The following is a 27,708-nucleotide window of genomic DNA, read 5'->3' as shown; positions in this document are numbered from 1 at the left end:
AATAAAATATATAACATGCAATTAAAAAATACTCTAGCACATCTAAGCATATTTCTTTATTGATCTTAAGTGATAATATTGCAGTACTGTATTCTTTAGTGTGATGTCATTTAAATGGAAGGGGAAAAGACACATAGATGGAGGTAAAGTTAGGGAGATTATCATGGTCCATTTAAAAAATAATACTAAATAAATATAGACATAAAACAATAAAACAATACATTGTATTGTGTCACAACAAATGATTACAATTTGTATTATTGCTGTACTCATTCGTTGCTGTTTTTGTCTAAAGATGTGAGAACATGAGTAATGATGATGATTCATAACATTATGAATACATGTCCTCCCAGTAGTGTCTTTAGTCGCACAGAAGGTCAAATTAAGCCACACACTGCAGTCAGTCCGACCAATCGTTGTCATCCAACTCTGAGTCGTCGTCAGAGTCAGTGTACTCCACCGCAATGCGCCGTGACAGGATGGTGGCCACGTCATTCCCGACTGGGTCACGCTTGCTCTGCAGCTCTTGCTGCTCTTGCACTTTTTTCAGCTGGATGCCTAATGACCAGAAACAAAACGTCCGAATTACATAACCAAATGTACATTCCATGAACATTAAGGCTTTAAGGGTCACTATAAGTACTTACCCATGCGGATTGCAGATAACAGATCACTCCTCACATCTCTCACTGGTTTTATTTCAGCTCTGATGCTTCCGCTGAGTCCTGAAAGGTGTGACGGGGCAGCCGGGGGAGGGAGAGGTGGTGGCGGGGGACCTGGAGGAGGAGCAACGCAAGGTCCTGGGGGAGGCACAGGTGGAAGTGGGTAACCTGGGCCGACGTGCGTCGTGGCTCCATTATGAGCTGCTGGGGGGGCGAAACCGAAGGCGGTCTGGGCTGATGGGATGGGCGGGCCTTGGGCAGGTGGAGGGTGGGCACAGCTTTTTGACAATAAAAAATGAAAAGAATATTTTCATTTTTAAAAAATAAATAAATTCAAGCTCTGATTACATAATGCAGCAATTATTATCCAAACATACTTGTAATCAGCAGGCATTCGTATTGAGGTGTTCATCTTCTCTGTGGCCTGAGCTTCTTCCATTGTTATCTTATAGTTGACGTCAATGCTGTGGTATTCGTGCTCTGCTGGTGGAGAGGGCTGCGCGTTCCCATGCGACTTGATAAAGTTAGCAGCGCTGTGGGCTGGCACAGGTGGGGTAGGATAGTCAGGAAGGTCAGGCCTGGAAGAACAAAATGAAAGGAAAACATGATTTGCGATTTGAAAAAGTAAATTGCTGCTTTATGTTTGTGGAACTTGCCTTTTGCTGTCAGGAGGTCAAACAAGACGAATGAATGAACGAACAGCTAATGTTGTTAGCAGCTCTACACCATTGCAAACCACAACCACAATAACGATAATACGGTTCAAATTTTTAACCTCTCGGACAGTGTCAGTGAAACCTAAATGAGGTCACAAAATGGACTCCGTGATTACATTCCCGTGGCACAAACCTGCCCTCTGGGGAGAGCGAGCCCTCGGAAGACGCTCCTCGCCGCAGAGTTTGAGGGTGGCGGTGATCTGGTCGGAGCTCTTTGTCGAAAGCCATCATGTTCCATTCTTGTCTGCGGTTTCGAGCCTTCCTCACCTTCTTCACTTGGCGCTGCAGGGTGCTGCTTTCCACGCATCGCTTCTGCTCCTGGATGGAGAATTAATTCACAACTATGCAGAAATGCGCAAACCATTGGTAATGACAACTGCTAAGTAAGATACATCAAAGGAAGGATAAAGAATATATGCCTGTGAGTATTGTTATATTGTCTGGGTATATGTGTTCCTGCACATACCGGTGCTTTAGGCATATCTACTGACACTCGCATTCGCACCAACAGATCATTTTTGGGAATGTAGGAGGAATAGTTGGAGGAAAACCAATACAAGCGCACGCACAATAATAAATTAACACACATAATATCTCGCTGCTAATGCTAATCAAAACGTAGCAGGGAAATAAAATGTTTCATGCGCTCACCCTCTGCCTCCTCCTTTCTTTCCTCTTGTCCTCCGTGTCCTGCAGCATTTTCTCCTTCCACAAGTCAAAAAAGTATGACGGGTCCGAGTAGAACCTCATGGCGTCAGTGCCGTCATCTCTGTTTAAAAAAAAAAGAAAGAAAGAAAAATTGTGTTTTTCCTGTTTGTTGGCTAGTTAACCAGACCAGCGCCTCCCAACCTTTATCGAGCCAAGGCACATATTCTACATTCGAAAAATCTCCTGGCACCACCAAACCAAAATATCACAACATGTATGAATACTGAAACAATAATAACGTTGTCGCACTTACTCACAAATACTAAGTAGTATGAATAGCAACAGATTGGTACGCAGATTATTTTTCGCCTTCTGCCATCTAGTGGAATAGCATTTACAGGTAATTATTCTGCTTGCCACTATATGTCACTGGCACCGATAGGTGAACAAAGATACATTCCTTCATAGTAAAGAAGCTATTTTTGGACCAATAAGGTGACAGTGGATATATGCTCCCACGTCATATGAATGTGCTACAAACACAGTAGGTGGGAATCAATGAACTTACATCATAATGCTTTTGACATACCTAAAAGCAGTGAGGTCTCTAAGAGGCGGTGGCTGGTCGCTGCTGTGGTACATGTCAGTCACCGAGCTCGGGGTGCTGCCTTTTGACAACACCTGCTGGTCCTGAATAGTCGAGCTTTTAAATGCCTTCCTCAGATTTATGGCCTGAAGAGAGACTGCAAAACAGCAGGATGCATATTGAAGATATTATGAAGCTGGCTAACAAATTTAGAAAAGATGTTTTTTTTTTAAATGTGTTTTCTGTTGGTACAGCTGACCTTCTTCCACGCTGGAGTCTAGCTGGGTGACCTTGACGGCCAAGCGGTCAATGCGGTCTTGGAGTGAGTTTGCACGCACATAAAAGGTGTTGGCTTCATTGAAAAGATCACCAAATACATTCTCTGCATGTTGACCTGCGACCACGACAACATTTTTGAGAATAGCTTTTAAGTAGATGAAAAACAGCCGCGACAGTGTGGCTGAAATGTAATATGTGCAAAATAGTGAATGACTACTAGTACGATTGACTATAAATTTGAGATCATCCATCATACCATCAATTGTATAATCTACGCTACACTGACCGGGCGGGCACTTCAGCGACTGTTTGTGTGCTTTTTTAAAAATCCAATTAATCTGTCTGGATTACAGGAGCACCACGTGATCTGTTCTCAAGCAAACGTTAAGAATGGCAGAGAGTATTATGTGTTATTAGACTGGCTTTGTGTTCCCACCTACCCATTCTCCATCTTATCTGCCTATGTGCAAGCTCGGCAGTAAACTCTAACCCCTCATAACTTCACTAAATCCCGCCACACACACACACTGAGCACGTGTATGTGTGTGTCAGAGACTTACAAGCCAGATGTCCTAGAGTAAATTTGTTTCCAAAAATAGTCTGTTAATTTTTCTCCCCGAATGTCACATTGCGGCAGTTGTCTTTGTGTTGGTCAAGCACAAAATTTGGTTTGTAGGGGAAAAAACAAAAATAATATATATCAGATCCAAACATGCACCAGTCGATGAAAATTTGAGTTTCTTACTCAGACTACTGAGCTGACGGATGATGGCAGACAAGGTGTTGTTGTTCACACATTCCAGCTCGCTATCAATCCTGTTGGGCACAGCAGCTTGGCACAGGTGCCGAGGCTCAATGGTTCTCCTGACCAAAGGCATCCCTCCTCACATCTCATCCGCGGCACCTGCTGGAATACAAGACGACATTGGTGTTAATAGAGCACCACACAACTCAAAATCTTACCTTTCATTGATAAAACTGCTCACAATGGCTGAAACAAAACCATATTTTGACAAAAAGGACCTCATTTTACCATACTTGATAATAAACAAGAGGTAAAAAATAAAAATGCTCCAATAATTTACAAGGAAGTCAAATTATTTTGAAATCCAAACACATGGGATAATAATGATTCAATATTCAATCCAAAAAGATTGCGACGACTAGTGATATGCGTACCACAGTTTGAGAATCCCTGTCATCAGAGATCTGTTGCATAATGTACTGTCACAGAAATTGCACTCGTGTAAATTCAAATGATGACATAGGCTAATCATATTGATTGTCCATGTACATATTATACCCCTAAAATGGATGACCTCTTCGATACAGGTGAAGTCACCATATTGCGCGCCATTTTTGAATGCACACTTATAGTCTTATATTCATTGCTTCAATTTATTTAATGTCCATATTGTTGCATGTCCATCCATCCATTTTCTGGCATCATAGGTGAGTTTGAGCCGGTCCGAGTTGACTTTGAGCAAGAGAGCATGTACATCTGGATTGGTTGCCAGTCACTTGCAAACATATAGACAAACATTCACACTAACATTCACGCCTATGGAGATTATAGAGTCTTCATTTAACAATGAAACAATTACGCAAAAATGCTGGAATTTGGACGACGGAGAATTGGCAATTGCTGCCATTTTTTTAATGATATATATTTTTTAAACGCAAAAAGGGAATTCAGAACGGAAAGTGACCCCTAAAATATTATTTTCTATCGCTTCTTTCTTTCATTTTTTCAAAATTTTGATTTTTACTCAAACCCACAATTCATTGCGCGGCGCGCGACCAAGTCAATTTGTGTACAGGTGCGATACGCGAAAACGTTTTGAAAATGAATGACCGTGCAGCTCACAAATACCACAGGTAACTTTTCCTCAGTACTCTTCACAAAACTTTCTCTATGCGACAACAGTGGGGGCGAAAAACACATTTCTCTTCACGCCCCAAAAAAAAACGAAACAAAAAAACCTTACTTACGTCGTTGCCAGAATTGGGTGCTTTCGTTTCGTTTTTTTTTCAGCCAAGCGGAGCAGTGGACTCAGAGTGTCTTAGTTAACATATAGTAAACAAACAAAACAACCCTTTTTCTTTTTAACTTCCTTTCTCCTGTCGTGTGCCAAGTAGCTTCCGGAGACATTTGTGCACGACGGAATGCACTGTGACAACATGACCTCTCAATCTAAATCACAACATGAGGGATTTAGTCAGCAGATTTACTGGATCGACCAATCCCTTAGTGCCATGGTAGACCTCTGACATCCTGTGTGCTTTTTTTTTTTCAGGGCCTAATTAAGATCTTACACCAAGGACAAAGTATGAGGGGAGTCATCAGTTTGAAATTTTCCACCTTGATTAGGTGAGCATTTAGCTCTCATTTGCCTCTCAAATGACGCATTCATTTGGATTTGTCGGCTAATAATGAAAACATGCACACCCAAATCGTCCCTGACAAATAATATACCCCCCACACCCCACCACGGATAGTATGATAACCCACTGTAAGTGGAAAATTTAAGAAATCAGAAAAATTATAATTTATTTCACTATTCATTACTGTATGTATAGTTCTTGTGTTCTAATCTTTACTTTTCAGAGGTAGGGTTCCCCTGTTGCAGCTGGTATCACATTTACTTGGCATGAATTAAACTTTTGCCATTTAAACATTCTTCATTGTCTCTCAAGTTGACTTTTTTTTTTTTTTAATTCAAAATCACCCAATGTTCACAAAGTAAACAGAAGCCTGCAAGTCACACTGGAGCTGCCCTGGATTAAGAGTGAAAGGAGACACTCGCTATTTGATTTGAAAGCATCACATACACACGAGCGGACACGCATGCACACGCACACAAACACACATTGCTGCTTTATCACAGATGGCATCATCTGGATTGTGGGAGGGAGCAGTGTAACCTAGATATGGAGGCTTAATAAAAAATCTTTATAAGTAGCACACCGTCAGACTCTTAACCCTACAAACAGCAGTCTGCTTATTCCATAAATACATTGTTTAATCCAACATTAAGGATGTTCCTTCAGATTTCGCCTTGTTTTTAATGCTTGAGTATGTTGATGTTTACAGAACCCTTCGATGTATGATAATGAAATTCGGCAGGAAATTGATTGAGATACCTTGCAGCGCCATAAGTAGAATATTAGTTGTCTTCTATCATTGCTTTAAAGGCTTTATTGTATGCAAGTGACATGGATGCATTTTTAATTTTTTTTTTACAATTTTGAAAGTGTTCATAAACTACGTCATCATGTATATTAGCAAGGACTACAGACTGTATTTCACAATAGTGCATCCACATTTCAACACAGTTTGAAAACTCACAAGACCATTTTTTTTTTCTTGGGGATTATTTACATGATGGTGTCATGACACGGGAAGAGCACGTGTCACTTAGGGGTCTTCGGTGTTTTTGATGGTGCAATAATCTCCAGATCAGCGGTATTAACCCCAATACAATACGTAGCCCCCATTATCATCTTTGTCGCCTATTGCTACAGACAAAACGTGCACGGGTTCTGCTATTATGTGTCATTAATTGCATTAGTACAAGAATGCTTTGACCATATATATATATATATATATATATATATATATTTTAAATGTAGACCTAGTAGTACTTGGTGTAACACGTTTCAGAATCACTACTACAGTATCCAGCACTGGGTTCAATTGAACTCTCTCATTAGTGCCGCCTGCTGGCTATTGTTGGTATGACATGTAAATGAGCAGATTGGCGTTTTCCTACTTGTATTTTAGGGAATGCCACATATTTCTCATGTATGAATTGTGCCTTACGGGCTATTAACTGACAATGTGTTGAAACAAAGAGTATGATGAATATATGTGAATATTACATTCTGAAATGTTTCTTTGGCTAGATGGCCAGCTTTGTGAACACTGCAAGGCAATGGAGCTTCAGAGAGAGCAAACCCCTTCCGCCTGGTGGGAAATTGTAAGTAAAAAAAATCTGCTTCATAAAGTACTGTATATGAACAGTATACACTGACCAGCCACAACTTTATGACCACTTTGGCAATAATTATGATATTCAAGACAAGTTAAGCTCTTTAAAGGTAGTAATATTTTACCGAAAATCTATTTTCACTGTTTTGTGCAAGTGGACACCATATTTTTGCAGGTACGTGGTACTACTGCTTTATACACCGTTTCCAAAACATAAAGATTTAATTTAGTTTTGGGTTCAAGTTGGTTTGACCACTCACTAGTGGAATAGAAAATGATGATATCATTTTTGTGTTAGTCATTTAGAAACACCTTTAAAAACGCCTTATGAAAGGTCATAGTCCGAGACTTATTTTCCAAATGTTTTCTTTTAAATACCAAATTGTACTTTCTTCTGGTGGTGCTGTCATAATGTAATTAAGCTACTGTTGTCTTCTTGTCTTATTTACAATGAGCCTCGACAAAAGACGGAACGTTGAATTTTCCCATAGCGGCGCATCACACAACAGCGGGAAAAATAATCAGGCGCAGTTTAATACCACATGAAAAGCCTTCACAGTTCCTGAGCCGCCTTAAGTGGGGGTGACTCTAAGAATGCCTTGGCTTGTTTGTCTCATGGTTTAAGTGGCGCACATAGCCATGGAAAGATCATTAAATCACTGTTTTACCACTTGGCTTAATCCCCACAACAAAAGGGGCCGATGCGAAAAATGGGGAGAAAGAAAAAAAAAAAAAATGGCGAGCGAGATTAAGAAGAAACTTGATGGATGCAAAGTGACGGCTCGGGTTCCCAGCCTTGCCAAAAGGGAGTTAGGAATCTTGATTCCGTATCTCCCAGGCTGAAGAGTGGCGGCTGGTCGGACATTCGCTGTTACCCCTGCAGTGGCCAGCCGCGCTTGTAGTGTCCACCGCTGTGGCCATCTGCCGGATTACCCAGCAGGATCTATTTTTATAGAGAGCATCCTATTCATATCCTGCCTGCAAAGGTTTACATTAAGGTTGAACTCGGGTGCACTTACAATGGCAGATGAAGTAAGCCCTGTCCTTCTTACAGCACCCCCTCCCCATCTTCTCAATGTTTGGGGTGCTGATGGCACAGAGTTGAAAGGGGCTGCTTTTACCGTGCCATGAAAGAGGATCTCACGCAATGCCACTGTCTGCTACCGATTGTTTTTTTTTTTTTTTGTTTTGTTTTGTTTTTTTCTCCCTTTCCAGGCACAGACAAAGTGATGCCCAGCATGAAGGGAAAAAAAAAAAACATTTGGGTGTGCCAAGTGCGATTGTTTCAGCTAATAGGCATCAACAGGCCAACTTCTCCCAGTTACCATACAGGTGAACTCATTCCTGGGAAAATGTTTTTCTCTTTCTCAGCCTTGTAGGCGCGATGGCGTCCCCCTTTTTCCTCGCTCTAACGGGATTAGTCGTGCCAGTGCTACCCCGGCTGTCACGGTACTGTCTACTTCCCATCTCTCTTCTGGGCCTCTAATGTGATTAACCCATTCCCTGTGGTCCAAATGGTTCTGGAGTGGGGGGGGGGAGCAATGGTGGGGGGGGGGCACCTCCTTGGCATGTTCGCCATGATGCCCAACTTGCAGTCGTTGGCACCTTTTGTCCGGAAGGAAGGACTGAGGTCAACTTAGAGCTAAGTCGCAGGGGAAGGAATTTGTTCTCTCGTCTTAACACTGATCATTTTAAACAAGTGCTGAACATGCATGATGGAAAAGCACCCCCGTTCTCAATTCTACCTATCCATCCACACACCTTCATGGAATTCCCCCAAAGGCCCCCATTTGTACCCTGGACGCCAACGCTGAGTGTTAACTGCTCGCTGAGACGATCCCGATTGCTGACGCCCATCATCTTGTCAAACGTCAGTGTCGCGGGGGCTTCGCCTGTTTAACACGCGTCACGCTCATTTTCGACTCAAGTCGTCTTAGGGGCACCGTTGCACGCAGAGGACCGCATGCCCTTTGCCACCGCTCGCAGGGAGTGCTCTCATGACGTTCAGAAATCAGCTTGACGTTGATAAGCACTTGTCACTTCATCTCGCGGAGGGGTTGCTGATTTGCTGTGAAATAAGTAGCAGTAAATGTAAAGGCTGACGATTGTTGGGGTGATTCCTGTTTGCAACGCTGGTAATTGAATATAAAACTGAAACAAAAAAAAGTGCAGTGGTTGAATACTAATTGAAATGTATGCACAATGGAATGATTTTGAGTAGAGAAATAGATTTCTGGAAATTCTTGCATGCTCGAATTCGTCAAAAAGTGCTTCAAAAAGATTGAAATTATGACCATTTTTGCTTGTTAGGTGGAGAAATGAAAATATTCCCCTGAATATTTAGCTCGCCGCTATTACGACACTTAGTTTTATTTATTTAACACATTTAAAAAAAGTTATTTAAAAGCGGAATAGTCATTTTTGGTTCTTTTGTGTCAAAATGTACTGCAGATTACTTAAAAGTGCTGGAAAAACTATAAAGGTTCTTAAACCTGTGCACAGAGTGCGAGCGAGCACCTGCTATTTGTAACAGAATCCTTATTTTCTTCTCTAATCCGCTTTGTGTTGGACTTTGTCAGACATACATTTTTGTCATGAATTATATGTAAAGCAGCATTGGGAAAAAAAGAAACGTAAATACCAGAATGACAAAAAGAGCATTTCACGTGAGCACACAGCTCTGCTCAGGCGACAGCGTGGAGAATTAGGAGTCTTAATTAAGATTTTTAACAACTCTGCATGTGCTGTTCATATGCGAGACAACGGGCATGAATAGGGCGGGGTGTGGCGGCTCCTTAAACAGCTGCCCGCTCCCCAAACAATCCGCAAAGTTAACATTAAGATCCCCACTATGAAGGAATGTGCCACTTCATTAGATAGTCAGCGCTGTTGCTTCTGTGGTCGCCAAACTTTCTCCCTGAGCATTTTCTGCACACTTGGTTGCGTATATTTCTATTTTAAGCAAATAGTAAAGGAACAAGCAAGAACAATTCAACATTGTGGCTGAAAGACAATAGTGGGCATGAGACCGCGGCGCCCCTTGTGCGGAGATTTGGTGGCTTTCCAATCCTGATATCTTTGCCAGCACCATGTAATGGAAGGTGACACTTATTGTATTAGCAGGGGCTAATGAGTGTCTAAAAGCTGTGTGACTGTGTGCGCCCAGGAATCTCATCGTGTGCGTTGGTTGTTTGGAGGAAAAAAAAAAAAAAAAAAAAAAAAGGACAATGTCTTTTTGCAAATGAAGTGCAGCCCCCCCCCAAAAAAAAACAACAAATGGCCACACCACCCATCAGTGCGACTCTCATGAGGCACGCGAGCTCAATTATTCCCCTGCTAATAGAGATATGAAGGCGAAAAAATTAGCTTGTAACTTCAGTTGACCTTTGGTCAGCTTACTTGAATCTATTACCGAGTCAAGATCACCGTAAGGTGCTTCGGAGACTTCCCCGTTTCAGCATAAAACTGTTGAGATTTTCCGTTGAACTTCATATTCAATGTGTGTGGAAGTCAACCCAAACGTATATTTTTTCAAGAATATGTTCTATACAGGCCCACTAGTTGAAACAGGACATTCTGATTATCATTGCGTTTGTGGAATATGAGTTAAGCAGCAAAATATACCCCATTTATAGCCATCTCAAGGGGCGGCCATTTTGTCACTTCTGTCGACTGAAAATGACATCACAGTTGCTCAGGGCCCAGGTAACGACCAATCACAGCTCACCTGTTTTCTGAAGCTGAGCCATGATTGGTCGTTATCTGAGCCCTGAGCAACTGCGATGTCATTTTCAGTCGACAGAAGTGACAAAATGGCCGCCCCCCTGAGATGGCTGGATTTTCTTTAAATGGTATGTTGTTGAAAATGCTTCCACACTTTTTAAAACATATTTTTAAATAATGTAACTGCAAACAAAAATGGACATGTAAAGAGCATATATGTGAGCTGCCGACAGGGTGGACAATGACAGGGTTGACATTTTTAGCAATGTTGACATTTAATCAGCACATGGTGGATCTTCACTTTGCAACATGATTCAGTACTGTTTAGCAAATTCTGTAGACTTAAAGTATGCAGTAAATGCGGTTAAAAAAAACATTTGATATTTCAATATGACTATAGTATTTATTCTGCAACCATCCCGTTTCAGCCTTTAAATGAGAAAGGCAGAAATACTGGTCATAGCATTACTGAAAACATCAGAGGGTGTGTTAAAGGGGAAGTTACCCCATAATGACAATATCCATGATCAAAATGACTCATTTAATTAAATAACTCATTGCTGACAAATAAAACCATTTCAAAAAGTTCAATTCTGTATTTTTTTTTAAACACCGATGACCCACACTAGTTAGCTGAGCAGTGTGCGGGATGTGCTAGAATCACATACATCCAATGAAAAATGAATGAATGAACGAATGAATGAATTAAACATATTTAAGGATACTTATTTAATTGTACTGCATGCACATGTTTGGATACTTATAATCAGATCTCGGACTCAGAGTTTCGTAACCCTGCAACATTTGTATGCTGTAGTAATTCTGATGAGGACTCCAAAGGCAATTTACGGTGATATTCACCATATTGTATAACGTTAAACCACCAATGGCATTACGGAATGAAGTTGAAAGAGTGAAAGAGAAAGCCCTATATTTCAGGGACTAGAATAACTGATTAAAAAACGTTCCTAAAGCTAACACAGTCCTAAACCTATCCTGTTTTTTAATTCAGTCTTGAAGCAATTCGCCATAAGCGTCAGTAAATTGGACCAGTAGTATTGTAGTACCTCGTACTCGCCACAAGGGGGATATCAAGCTATTAAAATGTTTCTATTGCAACTCACTCAACTCGAGGCACCAGCTTTAATAAGACACTGGATGTATTTGCTTATGTTGAAAAGAAATATATGCAATGTATTTGAGTTCAACTACCCAGAAAAATGCTTACTGGGACATTTTCTTTGCCCTTACAATAAATGATTGCTTGAATTTGTGGTTTTGTAAAACAGAAAACATATTTGGATTGTGTGTATTATAATAGCTTAACCTACACAATGGTCTTGAAATTGTCTGCAAAGTACCAGTATGGTAGAGTTAAAAAAAAAAAAGAAGGTATTATTGTCTTTGTCAAGGAAGATGTTTTTTTTTTTTGTTTTTTTTTTAAAGTGTGATTCATAACTTTGACCAGATGCTTCTATACCTCAAGCTCACTTACCACCCTCGCCGCCGAAATTCTTGTCTTTGTTGCGAATTTTTGAATAGCCTAATTTGTTACCGGATCGCACATGTGGCCTTTCGCAGACGTGGACATTTTCTGGACGCTTTCACTCATAGGCAGCTTTGAGGGAAAATAACGTCGTCAAAGTAGGAGGCTGTCAACTATCGGCACATGGCCCACTGGAGATAGAATGACATCAAGGAAGTCGAATGCAATCGGGCTTTTTCAGCACGCCGGCGCGGGCCTACGCTTGCTCCACGGGTCAACCGCCGTGCAGTCATCTGCACGTAACTTAGCCTGACACAATTTGACCTCACTCCATACCCTTCTCTGCTTGCCTTTTGTTTTCCTGCGCTCTCCCGGGAATGGCACTTAATACTATCCGTACACATTCTATCAAATGTGTTAGTCTTTGGAAGCTCTCATTTCTCAACATTTGCTTTTCTATTATTTCCCACAACCGCTTGTCTTTTCAGGATTGGCCCTTTGTAGGCCTTCACTGAGTAGGACGGGGGTCTGGTAGAATTGTTTGGCTCAGGCTGTCATCAAAGGCAAAGCTCCTTTAAAGGCTTGGATGAAGAGGCTATTGTTACCTCATTTTAGATGTCTCAAAATGGAGTAAGTTTGAAAAAAAAAAAAAAGTGTACCTTGTTTTGTGTCCTCTTTTTAAGGCCAAAATAGAATAGAATAGAATAGAATTTCCTTAAGGCAGTTTAAAATGAAATGAAGCAAAAGGTCTACTCGTTGGTCTTTAGACGTCAAGACCAAAGATTTCACAGTCAGATGCTCAGCAAAAGATAAATATGGTTAATGCATAATTTCTTCTCAGGCTTTTAATTTCAGCGTTAGTGGAGTATTTCAAACAATTGTTTTTGACAGCGCGCGTTACCTGCTCCTCACGTAGGTCACATTCTCACATTATGTTGGAATGAGTTGTTGTCGGTAGAAAAGTTGGTTTTGCCTGACTTTTATTCATTTAAAGTCAAACGTCTAAACCTTATGTCCCGCGCTTTAAGCAATTTATCTTGAATTTGCCATAATGACAGACTATCGGAAATGGTACTCATCAATTTCATCTTGGCTTTGGTTGGTATCAGCCCTTGTTGATAGATTTTTGGACATTTGTTTTTTCTCTTAGGAAGGGGAACTCATAATGTGGCAACACGAACAATCCAGAAGCCCAAAAGCCTTTACATCATCCTGCATGTTTGAAAACCCCATTTCAATTCTTTTTAAGAGACATCTAAATAAAGAACATAATTCAGTAGTGGCAGGTGGATGACGGCACGCTTGACTGATCATTCCCGAATGGGCATTCAATAAAGGCGATGTTCCTCATTTGCTAATTGGACATCGCTTCCTTGTCGCATCCCTCACATTGTTTGCAATAATACACACGGGGGTAAAAAAAAAAAAAAAGAAGTTGAGTCAAGCCACACAAATGTGTCTTTTCACAGCAAACAGTTCTTTGTTTGGGGGTGGGGGGGGACTGCCTTGATTTAGTCGCAGTGAATGAGGTGGGGTCTGAGGTGTGAAGGTCAGCTCCTCCGCGATGCTGTAAATACCAACTGAGCTTGTCTGGAATGAGGGAGGCCATGACAGCCCAGCTTGCTATTCAGCCTTTTTAACCAAACAAACTGAATGCTCGCCTCACAATTATACCCATTAAAGGGGAAACTGTACATTTATCTCCCATTTGTCTTGTCTCACGCCTCATTCCATGGCATGATAAAGTACAGCTCAGCAGGACAGATGTTAAATGAAGCGTGAGTATCATAATGTCCGAATACTTTCATATGCTTGACATTTATTTGGATCAGAAAATAGCTTTAGGTCTTTGGCTGGAGAAATTCCCTCTTGGAAAATCATTTGAGGAATGATATAGAAGTGACTATATAATGTAGGTCTCAGACAACATATTTGGTCATGCTGGCAAACAGCCTTGTTGAAATAAAAGTACGTTAACGTACAAAATAACTGTTGGCCACACCTTTTTGGGGGTTATGTTTTTATTTGAACTCAACCCTATTTTCTTTCTAGTCCAAAACGGACTCCATTGATTTTCCAGTGGTACTGCAGTTGCACTTGTGGCCAGGGGGTGTCAGTAGAGAGACGACTAACTACCTTACTACTTTCTGTAGTTTTATGACAAAGATTTAGATTAGAGAAAATTTAGCAAGAAACCATACATTTCAGTGGTGTCTTTAGCTAGCTGGGACTAATATGTTATAAAAGAGTTCCATGCAACGTATATTCTTTATCGTGAGGGAACTTGATAGTCAGCAAAACTCGCAATAAAAATGAACTTCTCTTTTACAAACAGGTTTATGTATTTATTTATTTTTGGTTAGGCGGTATTAAACAGACATTTTTGTGAAGTCATCTTCTCACCGAGATCCATTAAAGAATATATTGAAACCACTGAAATTGTTTGATCTCACATTGGAAGCTAAAATACCTGTGGCTGTTTTTAATCTGCATAGAATCAAGGCTAATGCTTCATTACAGGGTATTTTTACATAATGATCCTCATGTTGCCGCTGTTAATTTTTTTTTATTAACGCAATTACCTGGCTCTTATTGGACTGGGTCAGAGGTCTAATTACCCTGCGTCACGCCGGTAAATAGTTGGTGGCGCCGAGCAGGTGGCCCTGGAGGTAAGAGGGAGACATGGGGCATACCGAGGCGGGCAATTACTGGATGAATTTCACTTTAATAAATGTTGAGCTACATTTGGAAATTCAGATAACAGAGCTTTCTGCCTAATGGGTGCTGCACCGAGGCCACTTGTGCAAGGAAATGATCCCAAAGAGGGTTTAATTAACAGCCGCTGCATGATCCAGGGAGCGCGTGACAGAATGTTAAAGTGAGGGGGAGAGCACACAGCACAGGGATAATATGAAAATTAGTGAGGGGGAGGGGTGCGGTTTGAAAAGTGGGTGCCAACTTTTACATGCATGGTTTAAAATCAAGAATCTGCTTCTGTTTTTGAAAAACAGCGGTGGGAAAGAAAAAAAACAATTTGATCATTTGGGAGGTATTTTTTTAAAAGTGTTTTAAATAGTAGCCTACAAGCAAGTCCTTGTTGATAAAACACATTCTATAATGTAAAGATAGTTAATCAAATGGAGAGCTCTTTGTAAATGTGCTGTTTGATCGTCTAGGCCACGTTGAAAGTGGAAACACATCGGCGGGTTTGAAATACAGCTTCCCGGAACCTTTCGCACACACAACAATCAGTCGTGCTCGATAAGTTCGATTTTTAATACGCCGCATGTGATTACATTGCAATTGCGTTCTTTTGACCTCTACTCAACATGAAAAGCATCATGGAATGTTTTGATTGCCATCTTGTTGGTGTGTTTGCAGTGTTATGAAGAAAAAACTTGGATTTCCATAAAACTTAATGGAAGGTTGGTACACGACCACGAAATGGCCTCATGTCAAATTTTGACACAGATCCGGACGGATCAAGGCAGCAGTCTTCCACTTTGTGTTGCACAATACTGCCACCCATAAAACTGGAGTGGCAAAGTTGTGACTTCATTTCTTGTCAATTTCTGCTTTGGTTACTCTTTTACAAAAAGTTGAGAGTGGCTGCCAACAGAAGAATCACTGTTAAGCCATGTACATTTTTAGGTCTGTTTTTTGGGGGTTTTTTTTTATCCACAAACTAAAAAGTCAGACCATCCAGACATCTAAAAGTGAGCAATGATGACAATTTAGAGCCGCCGGTAGTTTGAGTTGTTGTTTAAAGCTGGTGGAATGCACAGAGAGCTGAGCGTGAGGCAGTGGTGTAATGGCATGTTTGCATCAACGCGCCGGATTCATTGTCGCACATTTGACGGCGAGAGTTTGTTTTGTCCTGTAGCTGCGGTCACTTTTCATGTTTTTGGTGCCTTGCACAAGCTGCTCCCAAGCGCCACCGTATAGCGCTGCGGCGGTTTTGTGTTTGTGTGGTTTTTGTGCATGCAAGGTCCTCATGGTTTTACACACCGCGGTCTCCCTCCACTCTCCACCGCTGCTAAAAGCCCAGAAACAGAACGGTAATTGCCCAATTAGGGCCCTCGCTCCGTGGGCCGCAGAGCACTATGCGCCTCCACATGCTCACAGAGTCAGATAATTGAGATGAAAGCAAATGAACGGATGGCAGACAAACAAGCTACTAGAAAATAATTACTTGGAGTGTTTCTTTTCAGTACCTGTACAGCGAATTTCATTATTGTCAATAGGCTCTAAAGCTGCTCGAAACGCTGGTATTTGTCATATTCATAGAGACTTGATAATGACATTAATTTGTCTTAATGGCTTGATTCTATTGTTAAAAATAGTGAAATGAGCAGAAATAGTCTTTCCTCGGCAGGTAGAGGGGACTTCAGCACACTCCTGGCCAGCATGAGGAGATAATTTGCCGTGCTTGTCACATTCCCAATAATTTGTTACATGAAACATGAGTAATGTTAATACCATTAATGTCCATTTTCCTTGAAATTCATTACTGCGTTGTAATGCCTTTGCCATTTTCCTGGGCTTCAGGATATTCCAGCAAGAGCGGTTAAAACACTTGCAGTTTTGTTTTCCACACAAACATGTGCACGGATCTGAAAGCATGTGTAACCAGTGCTCCTTCTGACATGTCGCTTGATTTGAGAAAAAGCGCCTGCCAAATTACCAATATCACATTGTAGACAAAAGTAATGTTCTTAAGCTCAGACCTATTCTTTAAAGTTACCTACCCCCCCCCCCCCCCCACCCCCACCATGTTGCTATATTTGCACCCAAGTACTCAATGATTCGGGTCGTTTACGGGACTTCCGACTTTGGAATAACCAACTATTGAAAAAGGATGTGGCGCTAGAAAATGAATCTCAATAAGTAAATATTTGTATTTTTCATCTTCTAAATATTTCAATATATTGCAAAATGTTCAATATGGTCATGAAAATCGAATAGCCATCACATTTTTGGGGGATATACAGTAATATAATTTAACCCAGGCATGGGCAATTTATATGCTGGCGGGGGCCACCATTTTTCATCAGTGCTCCTGTGAGGGCACACATTTAGTATCGGACCACGCACCTCTGTACCAGATATGACAATATTTTTCAAATATGGACAAAATATGTGCTGTAAATATATTTCATTTTTCATTGTGAATTTTTTTTATATAAAAGCAACAAAATAACCATGTACTGTTGTTTTTTTTCCCTCAGTGCAAAGGGCTTTCTTGCATTTAAAAAAAAAAAAAAAAAGGGGGAAAATTCAAGGACGGCACCAAACCGATGAACAAGAAACCAACATTCAGTGACTCTGACTCCAGTTCAGTTCAGTTTGCCACAATTGTAGGTTTTCGCAACGTGCTGTTGACCTTTAATTACTCAAAGGTTTTACTATCATTAAGATTAAAGATAATAAAACAATAACCATTTTTTAACAATAGGCAAAAGCCAGAGCTAAAATAAAATGCTCTTGAGTGTCTCCAAAGGCAGATCTTTTTATTTTCTGCAAAGACCCGTGAAAGTCATACTACAATTATCATATTTTATGCGCTACGTACTTGTCATATCATAATCACACATTGTGCATATTTATTTGGCCTTTGTTTCCACTCTTTCAACAAACTAACAGCCAGGGGTTCTGTGTGTGTCTGTGTGTGTGTGTGTTTCAACTGTTGTAAGTAAACTGTTTTATTTGTGTGAGTTTGAGTACTGAGAGGTCCAGGTTATTATTGCTTAACACAGAAGCTGGTGATTCATTTGACTCCTGTTTGGAGTTTCTTATATAACATGTGTTGAATAATACTTTTTCAATCGTTTTTTTTTTTTTTTTTTTTTTTTTTGTGCTTTCCACCGTGATGGAAAATGTGTGGTTGTTTTTCTTGAAAATCAGAGGGAAAACAATGCAAACACTGGAAATGCAAGTTTCAGAAATTACTTTTTGAGGGCTAGTTTGTAATAATATCTTAACGTGTAAATCAAAGTCTTTTTGGTGGTTCTTTGCAGATTATTTTTGATGCCTGGCATTAAAAAAAATATATTTTTTAAATCGTTCATTCACCATCATCATGCAGAAATCGCCGTCAACCACCTCTGAAGCACATTCAAGCCGGCATTTAAATGAAATTTAAAGGAGGAGAAGGGCGTCTCATTTGAATAATTCATTGACGGTGCATCTCCACCTGCTTCGGCCTCCGTGCCAGCGTCTGAATTTGTGCGACTGAGGGCCTGAATGGTGATGTGTGACACACTCCCGATGAAAAATAACAGCCGCCCTCAGATCTACACGACGGCCGATGAAGAATCGCTGACTTTTATTGGCGCTGAATAAAGGGATGCGGTGAAAGAGTCAAAGGCTGGGGGGGAGAGAGAGGATTCAGAGGGAGGGGCGGAGGAGTGCGAAAACAAGGCCCCCATCCATCACATGAGTTGAGGAGACACATTCCAGTGCCCTTAGCAAGAGGATACATTCACTCAAAGTCACAATAGAGGAGGAATCTGGGAGAAGCTGGGAGGGGCATCCATCAATACACAACCTCACCCTTGGGCTCTCTGTGCGCACAAACTCAATGCGCCTTGCAGCCCGATTCACTTCCCTCTATGGGCATGACAAATGTACATTTTGCTGCCCGTGAATGTGTCGAGACCCAAAACAACAAAACAGACAAAAACAACAAAATCACGGCACGGAATGCGAAGAGTTAACAAACATTTCAACTAGCCTTTCCCTCCCTTGCCCTCCTCCCTCTTCCCTGTCCGCCGGCCCGTCTCTCTTTCTCCACTTCGTCCCACTCATTAATCGGGAGTTGCAGAAATTTGGGGCTGGGGTGCTAGGATATCTCTGTCGGTGGGGACTTTAGGGTGGAGGGAGCAGGTGATGGCTTTCTGGAGTGCACTCATTTACACTCCTCCTTTTCTCTCGCTGAGCAGCGTGAAGAGGTGGCAGAGATGAGGGGGCCGCTTCCCCTCACTCCTGTGAGCTGCACCTGCCAGGGGTGAGAGGATCAATGGTGAACTCTGACCCCGTACCTTTGACAATGCCCGGTTATTACTCCTAGCATGTAATGTATACGTCATTTTTTGTTGAGGATGCGCCCCCAACTGTACGAATCTGTGCCGCCCGCGTCACAAGTTTGTAGTTGCGGCATAAGAAGAGCGCCTCATAGACCGGCGGAAAAGCTCGCGTTTCATTCATGGACTCGGTGAAGGGAACGAACAATCAATTACAGTGAGTAACCCAAGAAATTGAGAGACAAACTCTAGAAGTTGGCGGCAAACTCCAATGAAGTCATTTCACAACGAGCAACAGTTTTTTTTTTTCCCCACATCACTTTGAATGTCCATCCGTCCATCCATTTCCCTAACAGCTTATCTGCTAGCTTAATGCTAACACACTATTCAAAACACCATTGACAGGCTAAAAAATACTATTCATAAGCAATGGACATTTGAACATAAACAGTGAAGCAATATATGTAGACAGACAATATTGACAGGCATTCTTTATCCTCTGCAAAAAAAAAATATTATTCCTACAGCAGATAACTATTTGATTTAGAGAAACTCTTCTTTGTGCGTGATTCCTTTCGGTATTTATACTGCCCACTGGTGACAAAGGCGCACACACAATCAAAGGATGGAAAAATCTCTATCCTGAATGTTAGACCGCAAAATAGTCCGAATCAACTGCACCTCTGCTGGTTGCCTCAATTGCTTTCCGATTTGATTAATCGCCCACTGAATCCTCCATGATCAATTAACCAACTCAACAATTATGCCCATTCCTAATATAAACAACAAATTACTTTCCAGGCATTGTGTTTAACACTTGTCTTCACTGCTTTTTTTTGGGGGGGGGGGGGTCACCTGTTGCTTTTTTTTTTTTTTTGCAACCTATGCAAGTTATTTTCCAGGTTTCTCTTTACATCAGCGGCCAACAACACGTGAGTGCGATTGTGTTGTTGTTTTCCATCTTATGTTCATTATAAAAAGGAGGCCTCTTCGTTTTTTGTCGTCCGGCAGCTCATTTTGTCCTTGAACCAAATATAAATGCTGATTATTCAGAGTGCTGATGCATTTTGGATGCCGCCGTGGCGTTACGAGTAGTGTGAAAGTCGGCAGACCCCTGGCCTTGACCAGCTGAGAGCCAGTGTGTCGGTTTCTATGGCAATGGTGAAAAAGTAACTACCTCCCAGCAGCGCCCCGCCGCGTGTCGCCTCCCCAATAGAGCGCATCTGCAGAATACAGGGGGGACCCGGCGAGATGGGCAGTGACCCGTCATCACACCGACTCTCACACATGCGCTCGTATATAGACTTTGAATTAGCCTAAATCTCTTTTTCACACTGCTTGTGTCATAACTCTTGAGAGAGAGAGAGAGAGAGAGAGAGAGTGGGCGCCATATATTCCCAGTTCTGTCAAAAGCGGAACGTCAACGGAATTAAAAAAAAAAAAAAAAAAAAAAAGCTGTCACAGGGGTCATAAGGATGGGTGGGGGAGAAAAAGAATCTTACAAAAGCAGACTCCAAATCACAATGCTTGCAATGCCGACTTGAGGATGATGTGTCTGTCGAATTAGATTCTTTGCGGTTAATTAAAAAGGAGAATGGCACCCTCACCGAAATACTCTACTGTATTCTCATTACTGAGCCACCACTAACATTACTTTAATGACCTTTCTATATGCTGTTTTATAAGAAGAAAGATTAACAATCAACACATTTATTGGCAGCCTTGGACTATCTTTAAAACTTTCTCACAGAATGCTTTTCAAACCCTTTGTCCACATTTCAGAAGTCAGAGTTTGCGTTGGCAGTCAAACCGGGCTTCACAAAAAAAAAAAAAAAAAAAAATGAAGACCGCTCCGAAACAAAGGCGACCCCTGAAAGGAAACTAATGTGAGATGAATGGCAGAGGAAATAGTGCAAACCGCAGGAGGTCATTAATGAGAAAACCATAAAATTTTCCAGGAGTCACACTGCTTTATTTGTTTCCTTGCGGGGTCGCAGCTTTGAAACGTTCACCACCTACCCGTGTTTTCTTGTTTAAAACACCACGAAGGTAAATCCCAATAATATGCACGGTCGAAAACGTGTACCTAGTGTTTGCGCGCGTTCTTTCTTGGAGTGTTTGGGCGCTGCTCTCTGACCTCCCTCCTCCCCTGACTCTTACCCCCCTCTGTGGTTTCCCATGAGCCTCCAATTGACTCAATTAAGTGAACACACAACTAGCATATGCTTAAAGATGTTTGTTCTCACAAAACGGCCTCGCAGCTGCATCGGGGGAACTCACGGGAGTGGGAATTCGGGCCAAGACGCAACGTCCTCCCGTCCTGTGTCCCTGTGATCTTTTGTCCTTTGAAAAGAGTCTTCCGCGGAAACATCAGAGTGCCGAAAAATGGGCCGAGAGCGAAAAGCGACAATGAAGGAAAGTGCGAAATTGAATGAGGGGAGGATCAGGGAAGCCAAGTGAAAAGGAGGGAGGGAGCAGCGAGCCGCCATCAAAAAGTTGTTGGGCGCCATAATTCCGCTTTGTCTTGCCCACAATGACGTCTCCGGCATGTCGGCCTGCGGCATGACATTCGGCGGGGAGAAATAAGGCAAACAGAACATCGCAAAAGGCGCTTTGCCGCCTCGGCCTTTTGTACTTGGGGGACTGTTCACGGCGCAGCCAAGGACACAAAACGTGGAACAAAAGGGGCAGTGTGGACGAAGGCACTATCCCTGACATCCCCAGCACTTTGAGCAACTTGTCAACGTGGACACTCAAGCGCCTCCACTCTGTCACATTTGTGTACAGACCCCTTGAAAGGCCTTGCTGACCTGCCCATATCCCTTTGCCGGGGTTCAAATGGCGAGAAGGCTTCATTGTGTCTGCGAGAGTTCATTAAATTCATTGGTTTGACCTGTTATTTCTAGGCCAAAAGTCTGCTGATTTGGGAAAAATGTGAGTCAGCCATATGTAATCGCCTCGTGACCTTCGCAGGGTAACAAACCCCTTTGAAGACTTTTTATATGAATGGGGTCAAAGGGAAAGTTGGAGACATATCTATAGCAGAACAAATGGATTTACATCAAAAGGGAATTTGAAATAATCCAAAGATATTTACACCTCTCATGGCTCGGAGGACTTTGCCCCCCCCCCCCCCCCCCCCCCCCACCGCCCCACTTCATATTTCGACTGAAATGCGTTTATCGATTCATTGTTTTCGTTGATTCCCCACAAGTGAAGAGGCGGTCTTAGAGAATCGAAGAAAAATGCCAAATGTTGTATGAAAACGTTTGTGGTGTTGGTGGGTGAGATGTTAAAACGCGTCATGGAAAACTTGAGCCTCTTCGTTCCCATAACGTCGTCACATTTAGATGTAAATTGGCTCATTAGGACGGACGGCTGGACTCTCAGGTTTGCATTTATCTCTCATTTATTCTTGTCATACACTTGCCAGGCACCGCGACAACTCCATCCGGAGGAATTTATTTAAATTAAAAAAAAAAAAAAGAATTGTAACTTTATTGAACTCTTGACATGAGAATAGAAATGTTAGTAGATCAGTGTTTCACATAAATAATCAATTTGTAACACTTCTTCTTATGATAGTATATTTCCTTTAAATGCACAACATCCAGATTGGGATTTCTCAGAACAGTGTATTCTAATGTTTAGCTCGCTTTGAGACCCGACTTTCGCGCTTTTATTGCTTGACTTGAACAACTCAGTAAGACTATGGAAAGGCCACAAAATGTCGATTCTAAAGTCACGTCCTTTTTTTCCCCCTGTGACAGGACCAGCAGAGTATTGCATGCCGCGGGGACAGCAAAGCAAAAAGCTATTTTTCCCAAATGTTGTCCTTACCCAATCAATAAAAAAAATCCAAGCCTAAACAAATTAAATTTATGTTAGGGTCAGCCAATGTGCATACTTGCACTCAGAGAAGGCAAGTTCAAATTTATGTATTCTTAAAGCGGAAGTCAACCCAAACATATATTGTTTTCAAGAATATGTTCCATGCAGCCCTACTAGCGGAAACACGGCATTCTGATTAATATTAGTTTTGTGGAATGAGTTAAATAGTAAAATTACCCCTCCCCCCACGTTTTTGTCCGTCTCAGGGGGTGGTCATTTTGTCATTTGCTGTCAACTGAAAATGACATCACAGTTGCTCACGGCTCAGGTAACGGCCAATCGTGGCTCAGCTACAGAAAACAGGTCGGCCGTGATTGGTCGTTACCTGAGCCCTGAGCAACTGTGCACTCTAAAAACAGTTTGGTTAAAAGTAACACAATTTGGGGTGGACCGATCCACAACTTGGGTCAGTTTGGTTGTTTTTGCGGATAACAACCCCAAAAATGTGTAGTTTTGTGAAAAACAACCCCGAAAATGACCGTTTTGTACAAAACAATGCAAGAAAGTGTAGAAAGTTGTGGATCGGTCCATTTTTGACCCAGGACTGTGTTACTTTGAACCCAACTGTTTTCAGAGTGTGATGTCATTTTCAGTCGACAGAAGTGACAAAATGCCCCGCCTCTGAGATGGTTAAAACCGGATGGATTTTGCTGCTTAACTCATATTCCACATCGGAATGCCATGTTTAGACCAGTGAAGGCTCGCAGAACATATTGCATAGAATTTTTTTTTTTTTTTTGGGGGGGGGGGGGGGGGTGTTATCTCCCCCTTTGAGAGCTCCCTGTAATTCTGGCTCATATCCCCCTCATTTAATAAATCCATTGAAATGATGTGATTCCCTGTATCTATAAAACATGTTTTTTTTTTTGTCCAACCCCAAGTTCACCCCAACAGCACATTCACCTGTAGCAGCCCCGCCCTCGCAGCCCTCCCCGAACACCCCCTTACCCAAGCCCTCTCGCTTAAAGATTCATTGGTCCCTATAGACTCCGGCAGCCCAAACATATTGCACCATTCAGCCGGTACTTATGTGTCATCTGTTATCTATTGGACTGGTGTTTTCTGGTGAGCATATGAATGATAATCAGGCCTTTGTGTGTCCAGAGAGGTGCAGCGGGATCTGCACTCTGCCGTGTTGCCTCAGGGGGAGATTAGGAGGGGCAGCCGGCCCTCCGTGTCACGCCGACAGTCACAGCGCTCATCGTCAGCCGGGCCCAAACCCCTCTGGGACCTTAAATCCTGTTACACTGTCAGCTAAAACCATCATTTGTATTAGAGATGTGTGGGTGTTTAAGTGCGCGTACATATTAAGTGAGGGGGGGGGGGGTGGGATAGTGTCTTAAACTATGAATTATTCATACCAAAAGAAAAGGAGATATTGACTACATCTCCATAAACAGACTGCGCTCTTTATGTCAGCGGGCACGAGATCTTTGGGTATAATTGCATAAAAGCCCCTGAAAATGATCTCCTCCTGCAGCACAGCAGGCACTGGTCAGCCTTATCATCAGGGATGAATGTGAGTGATGGCAATTGTTCCAACTTAATATCTTATAAATAATTTACTCTTACTTTCTCTTTCATCCAACATTGTCCAAACAGCTTTATGGAAGTTGGATTAGCTCGGGGCATCTTCAAGTGGGGACGCCAGCGTCATGATTATTATTATTATTATTATTTATTTTTTTTAAATTATTATTAGTAAAGCGCAGTGCTTGAGCACGCAGGCTATATTTGCCTCAATTATTTCCGTCAGTGGCAAGTGATTATGGAGAATGAGATTCTTTGCACTTCTGGCCAGCGCCTCCAGAGGGAGGTCAGAACTATTTGTCGGTCTCCAGTTGGGATTGCAAATTGGGATGAGTCTCCCTGCGTGACGACCCGCACAACCTCTATTCCTATCCACGGGGCGACTGCTGTACATCACTTTGGGAATTAGTGCGTCTAATTGCAGCTTTCTGGAGAGAAGCCACTTGAAGCTGACAATCGCGTTCGTGGGTTTGAAAGATAACTTGACACAGTTGGCCCGTTTTTTTTTGTTTTTTTCTTGTGACAATTGCCGCTGTCATTTTTTTTTTTAAAACAGACTTGTCGTGATCTCGTTGCAAGTTCCGACGAGATTGGCGGGCTAATTAATGAGCAAAATCTTGAAAAGGCGATTTTTTTTATCCCGGGATCACACATTTAACTGCTCCTAATTCACTGTAATGGTGCGAACCCTATTACAGGTCTAAGGTTTATTGCGCATTAGTGGTGTGATGCTGAGCACATTATAATGGCCTCACAGACACCATTTATCCTGATGTGTTTCGAAGTGACTGGCCAAAAAAAATAAGCCTATAAAACTAAACAATTATTGGAAACCGGTCTGATGGGAGGGGGAGGGATGTGCGCGCGCTTCCCGCTCCGTGTTTTTGACGTTAATGATTTTAAAACTGTCCCAACTTTTATAGTGTCGGGGGAACTTGCACGTCTTTGAAGGTCGTGTTCAGAGCGCCTTAAAGTGAAAGCAAATGTTTTCCTATTAGCTAATTGAATGAGAGCGCAAAGCGAGGCTGCGCCGCTCCATGACAGAGTCGCTTTTGTTGCGTCTATCCGCCGCTGTCACACACTTTAATTCGACTCTTTTTCTCCCTCATTGAAACCCTCCACAATGACATTCAATAAGGGCCGCCGAGTGAAAACCTGGTTATTTTTACATATTCTTCCAAACCACCACCCCTCCCGCCCCCGACTCGGCAGGGGCCGGAGCAAAGGAATTAATCACTGCTCTTTAACACAACTGCCTCCAGGCAATGGCGTGTCCCTTTTTTTTTTTTCTGTGCCTAGAAATGACACATTACCCCTAAATTGGTTTGCATAAACTTTACATTCAGCTGTTATGTATACAACCACCAAAAAAACAAGTAAAGTAAACATTTCAGATGCATCTCCTCGTGATGGTTTCGCGGAATATCGTGCGCAATTTGTACTTTGGTTTTGGTGCCGTGCACCTAAGGCTGACAAATCCTTGAATCCCAACTGCTGGCTTTCTGAATGTGACTATTTAAGCTGTGTTTTATGATAAAATAAGAGCGCCGATAAAAGGCAAAATGGGGCAGTGCCGCCTCTCGCGGCGTGGGTGGGGCTGACAAGAATAGACTACATTATGCAGTTCATTTAGTTAACAAGTGAAATAATGGGGAAGCGTGCAGTGGGAATGCCGAGAGAAAAGCACAAAACCCTATTGAGGGCTCTCGGCCGCTTGCAGCGTAACCGTCACATGGCCGAAGCGGCTCCGCGGCGCCTATTTAAGGAGCCCCCGGCGCGCCTTCAGCACCACTTCGCTGTCCACCCATCCACGCGAGAGCACGCCGCCCACGTCCCACGCCGCTGGCTTGCACAAACTCACCCACTACTCGTCTGCACGTCCGCAACCATGCCGAGGTCTTTTCTTGTGGATTCGTTGATTTTAAGAGAGGCCAGCGACAAGGGGAGCGAGAACAGCCCGCCTTTATTCCCATACGCGGTGCACTCGCCGGGCCACCATCACCCGCACGGGCTGCCGGGCTCCTGCCACTCCAGGAAGGCCGGCCTGCTGTGCTTCTGCCCGCTGTGCATGGCCGCTTCCCAGCTGCACCCTTCGCCGCCCGCGCTGCCGCTCCTCAAAGCGTCCTTCCCGGCCTTCGGCTCGCAGTACTGCCACACGGCTCTGTCCAGGCAACACGCCTCATCCAACAGCCTCAACCTCGGCCACGGAGCCGCCATGTACCAGGCCGCCTACACGGTGCCGGACCCGCGACAGTATCACTGCATCTCCATCGGTGAGTTCACATAGTTAACACGTCGCCTTTCTTTATATTCGCCATCACGTGTACTGACGATCCGGTTGCATGTTTTTTAATTTTTAATCTTTATTTATTTATTTTTTTGTCAGATAACAGCAACAGCAAACTTCAGAGCAGCAAACGCATGCGCACGGCCTTCACCAGCACGCAACTTTTGGAGCTGGAGCGCGAGTTCACCTCCAACATGTACCTGTCCAGGCTGAGGCGCATCGAGATCGCCACCTACCTCAACCTGTCCGAGAAGCAGGTCAAGATCTGGTTCCAGAACCGCAGGGTGAAGCACAAAAAGGAGGGCAAGATCGGATCCGGCGGCCCACGGACTGCCACCAACGGCTGCAAATGCTCGGCAGCCAGATGCTCGGAGGAAGAAGAGGACGACATGGCCGTGTCTCCCTCATCATTCTCCGAAAAGGATGATGTGGACTTGTCCGTCTCCCCCTGAACTCCCTTCTGGACGATTTTTTTTTTTTTTTTTTTTTTTTTTTTGTGACATGAGCCAAAAAGACTGTTCCACTTGTGTACATACAAAGAGAATATTTATTCAGGGATTTGTCCTGAATTATTGTATCATTCAGTATACATGTTGTACGTTTTGTATGTAGTTTTTTTCTGAAAACGGTCAATTTGTTGTTGCCGAACCCATGGTAGGCATATTTGTAAAGGCAAACTCAAATGAGAGAAAAAAAACAAAACAAAACAAAAAACATTCCCCCCTCAGTATAAGATCATACTGGTTTGGGTGTATTGCAGGATGCAAGCTTGAGAAACTTTGCCCTCGCAGTTTTTGTGCTCGGACTCATATCCCATCATTCAGTGTCATTGCAAATTTATTTATTTATTTAAAAATGTCGAAATAAAAGCATATTTCTGAGCCGTA

At 42.5% G+C, this 27,708-nt stretch overlaps 2 protein-coding genes across 8 annotated transcripts; one reads left to right on the top strand and one right to left on the bottom strand.

The window, feature by feature from the left end:
• Positions 1–41: 41 nt before the first annotated feature.
• LOC147133480 (actin-binding protein WASF3-like) lies at positions 42–5,151 on the bottom strand. Of its 2 annotated transcripts, none has more exons than XM_086012106.1 (9): positions 4,884–5,151; positions 3,637–3,795; positions 2,872–3,006; positions 2,616–2,769; positions 2,030–2,147; positions 1,512–1,696; positions 1,040–1,240; positions 648–940; positions 42–558 (listed from the first exon to the last, which is right to left on the bottom strand). In XM_086012106.1, exons 2-9 carry the CDS (start codon positions 3,767–3,769, stop codon positions 401–403), a joined length of 1,377 nt encoding a protein of 458 aa, XP_085868232.1. In that variant the 5' UTR covers positions 3,770–3,795; positions 4,884–5,151; the 3' UTR covers positions 42–400. The 2 variants fall into 2 exon arrangements, with proteins under 2 accessions (XP_085868232.1, XP_085868231.1); XM_086012105.1 differs by having other exon boundaries at positions 3,637–3,798; positions 4,884–5,150.
• On the top strand, positions 794–27,708 carry gsx1 (GS homeobox 1). 6 transcript variants are annotated; one of them, XM_086012109.1, is made up of 6 exons: positions 794–821; positions 2,867–2,934; positions 5,189–5,262; positions 6,798–6,871; positions 26,255–26,807; positions 26,921–27,708. In XM_086012109.1, the coding sequence occupies exons 4-6, from the start codon at positions 6,827–6,829 to the stop codon at positions 27,271–27,273; spliced, it is 951 nt and encodes a 316-aa protein (XP_085868235.1). In that variant the 5' UTR covers positions 794–821; positions 2,867–2,934; positions 5,189–5,262; positions 6,798–6,826; the 3' UTR covers positions 27,274–27,708. The 6 variants fall into 6 exon arrangements, with proteins under 6 accessions (XP_085868235.1, XP_085868237.1, XP_085868236.1 ...); XM_086012111.1 differs by having other exon boundaries at positions 798–821; positions 26,461–26,807; XM_086012110.1 differs by lacking the exons at positions 794–821; positions 2,867–2,934 and adding an exon at positions 4,686–4,769 and having other exon boundaries at positions 26,461–26,807.

The sequence above is a fragment of the Filicampus tigris genome, chromosome 17, assembly GCF_054856515.1.
Source record: "Filicampus tigris isolate MCC_2025a chromosome 17, RoL_Ftig_1.0, whole genome shotgun sequence".
In the NCBI taxonomy this organism is placed as follows: Eukaryota; Metazoa; Chordata; class Actinopteri; order Syngnathiformes; family Syngnathidae; genus Filicampus; species Filicampus tigris.
The sequence above is the reverse complement of the archived record's forward strand: the minus strand, read 5'-3'. Positions and strand labels throughout refer to the sequence as shown.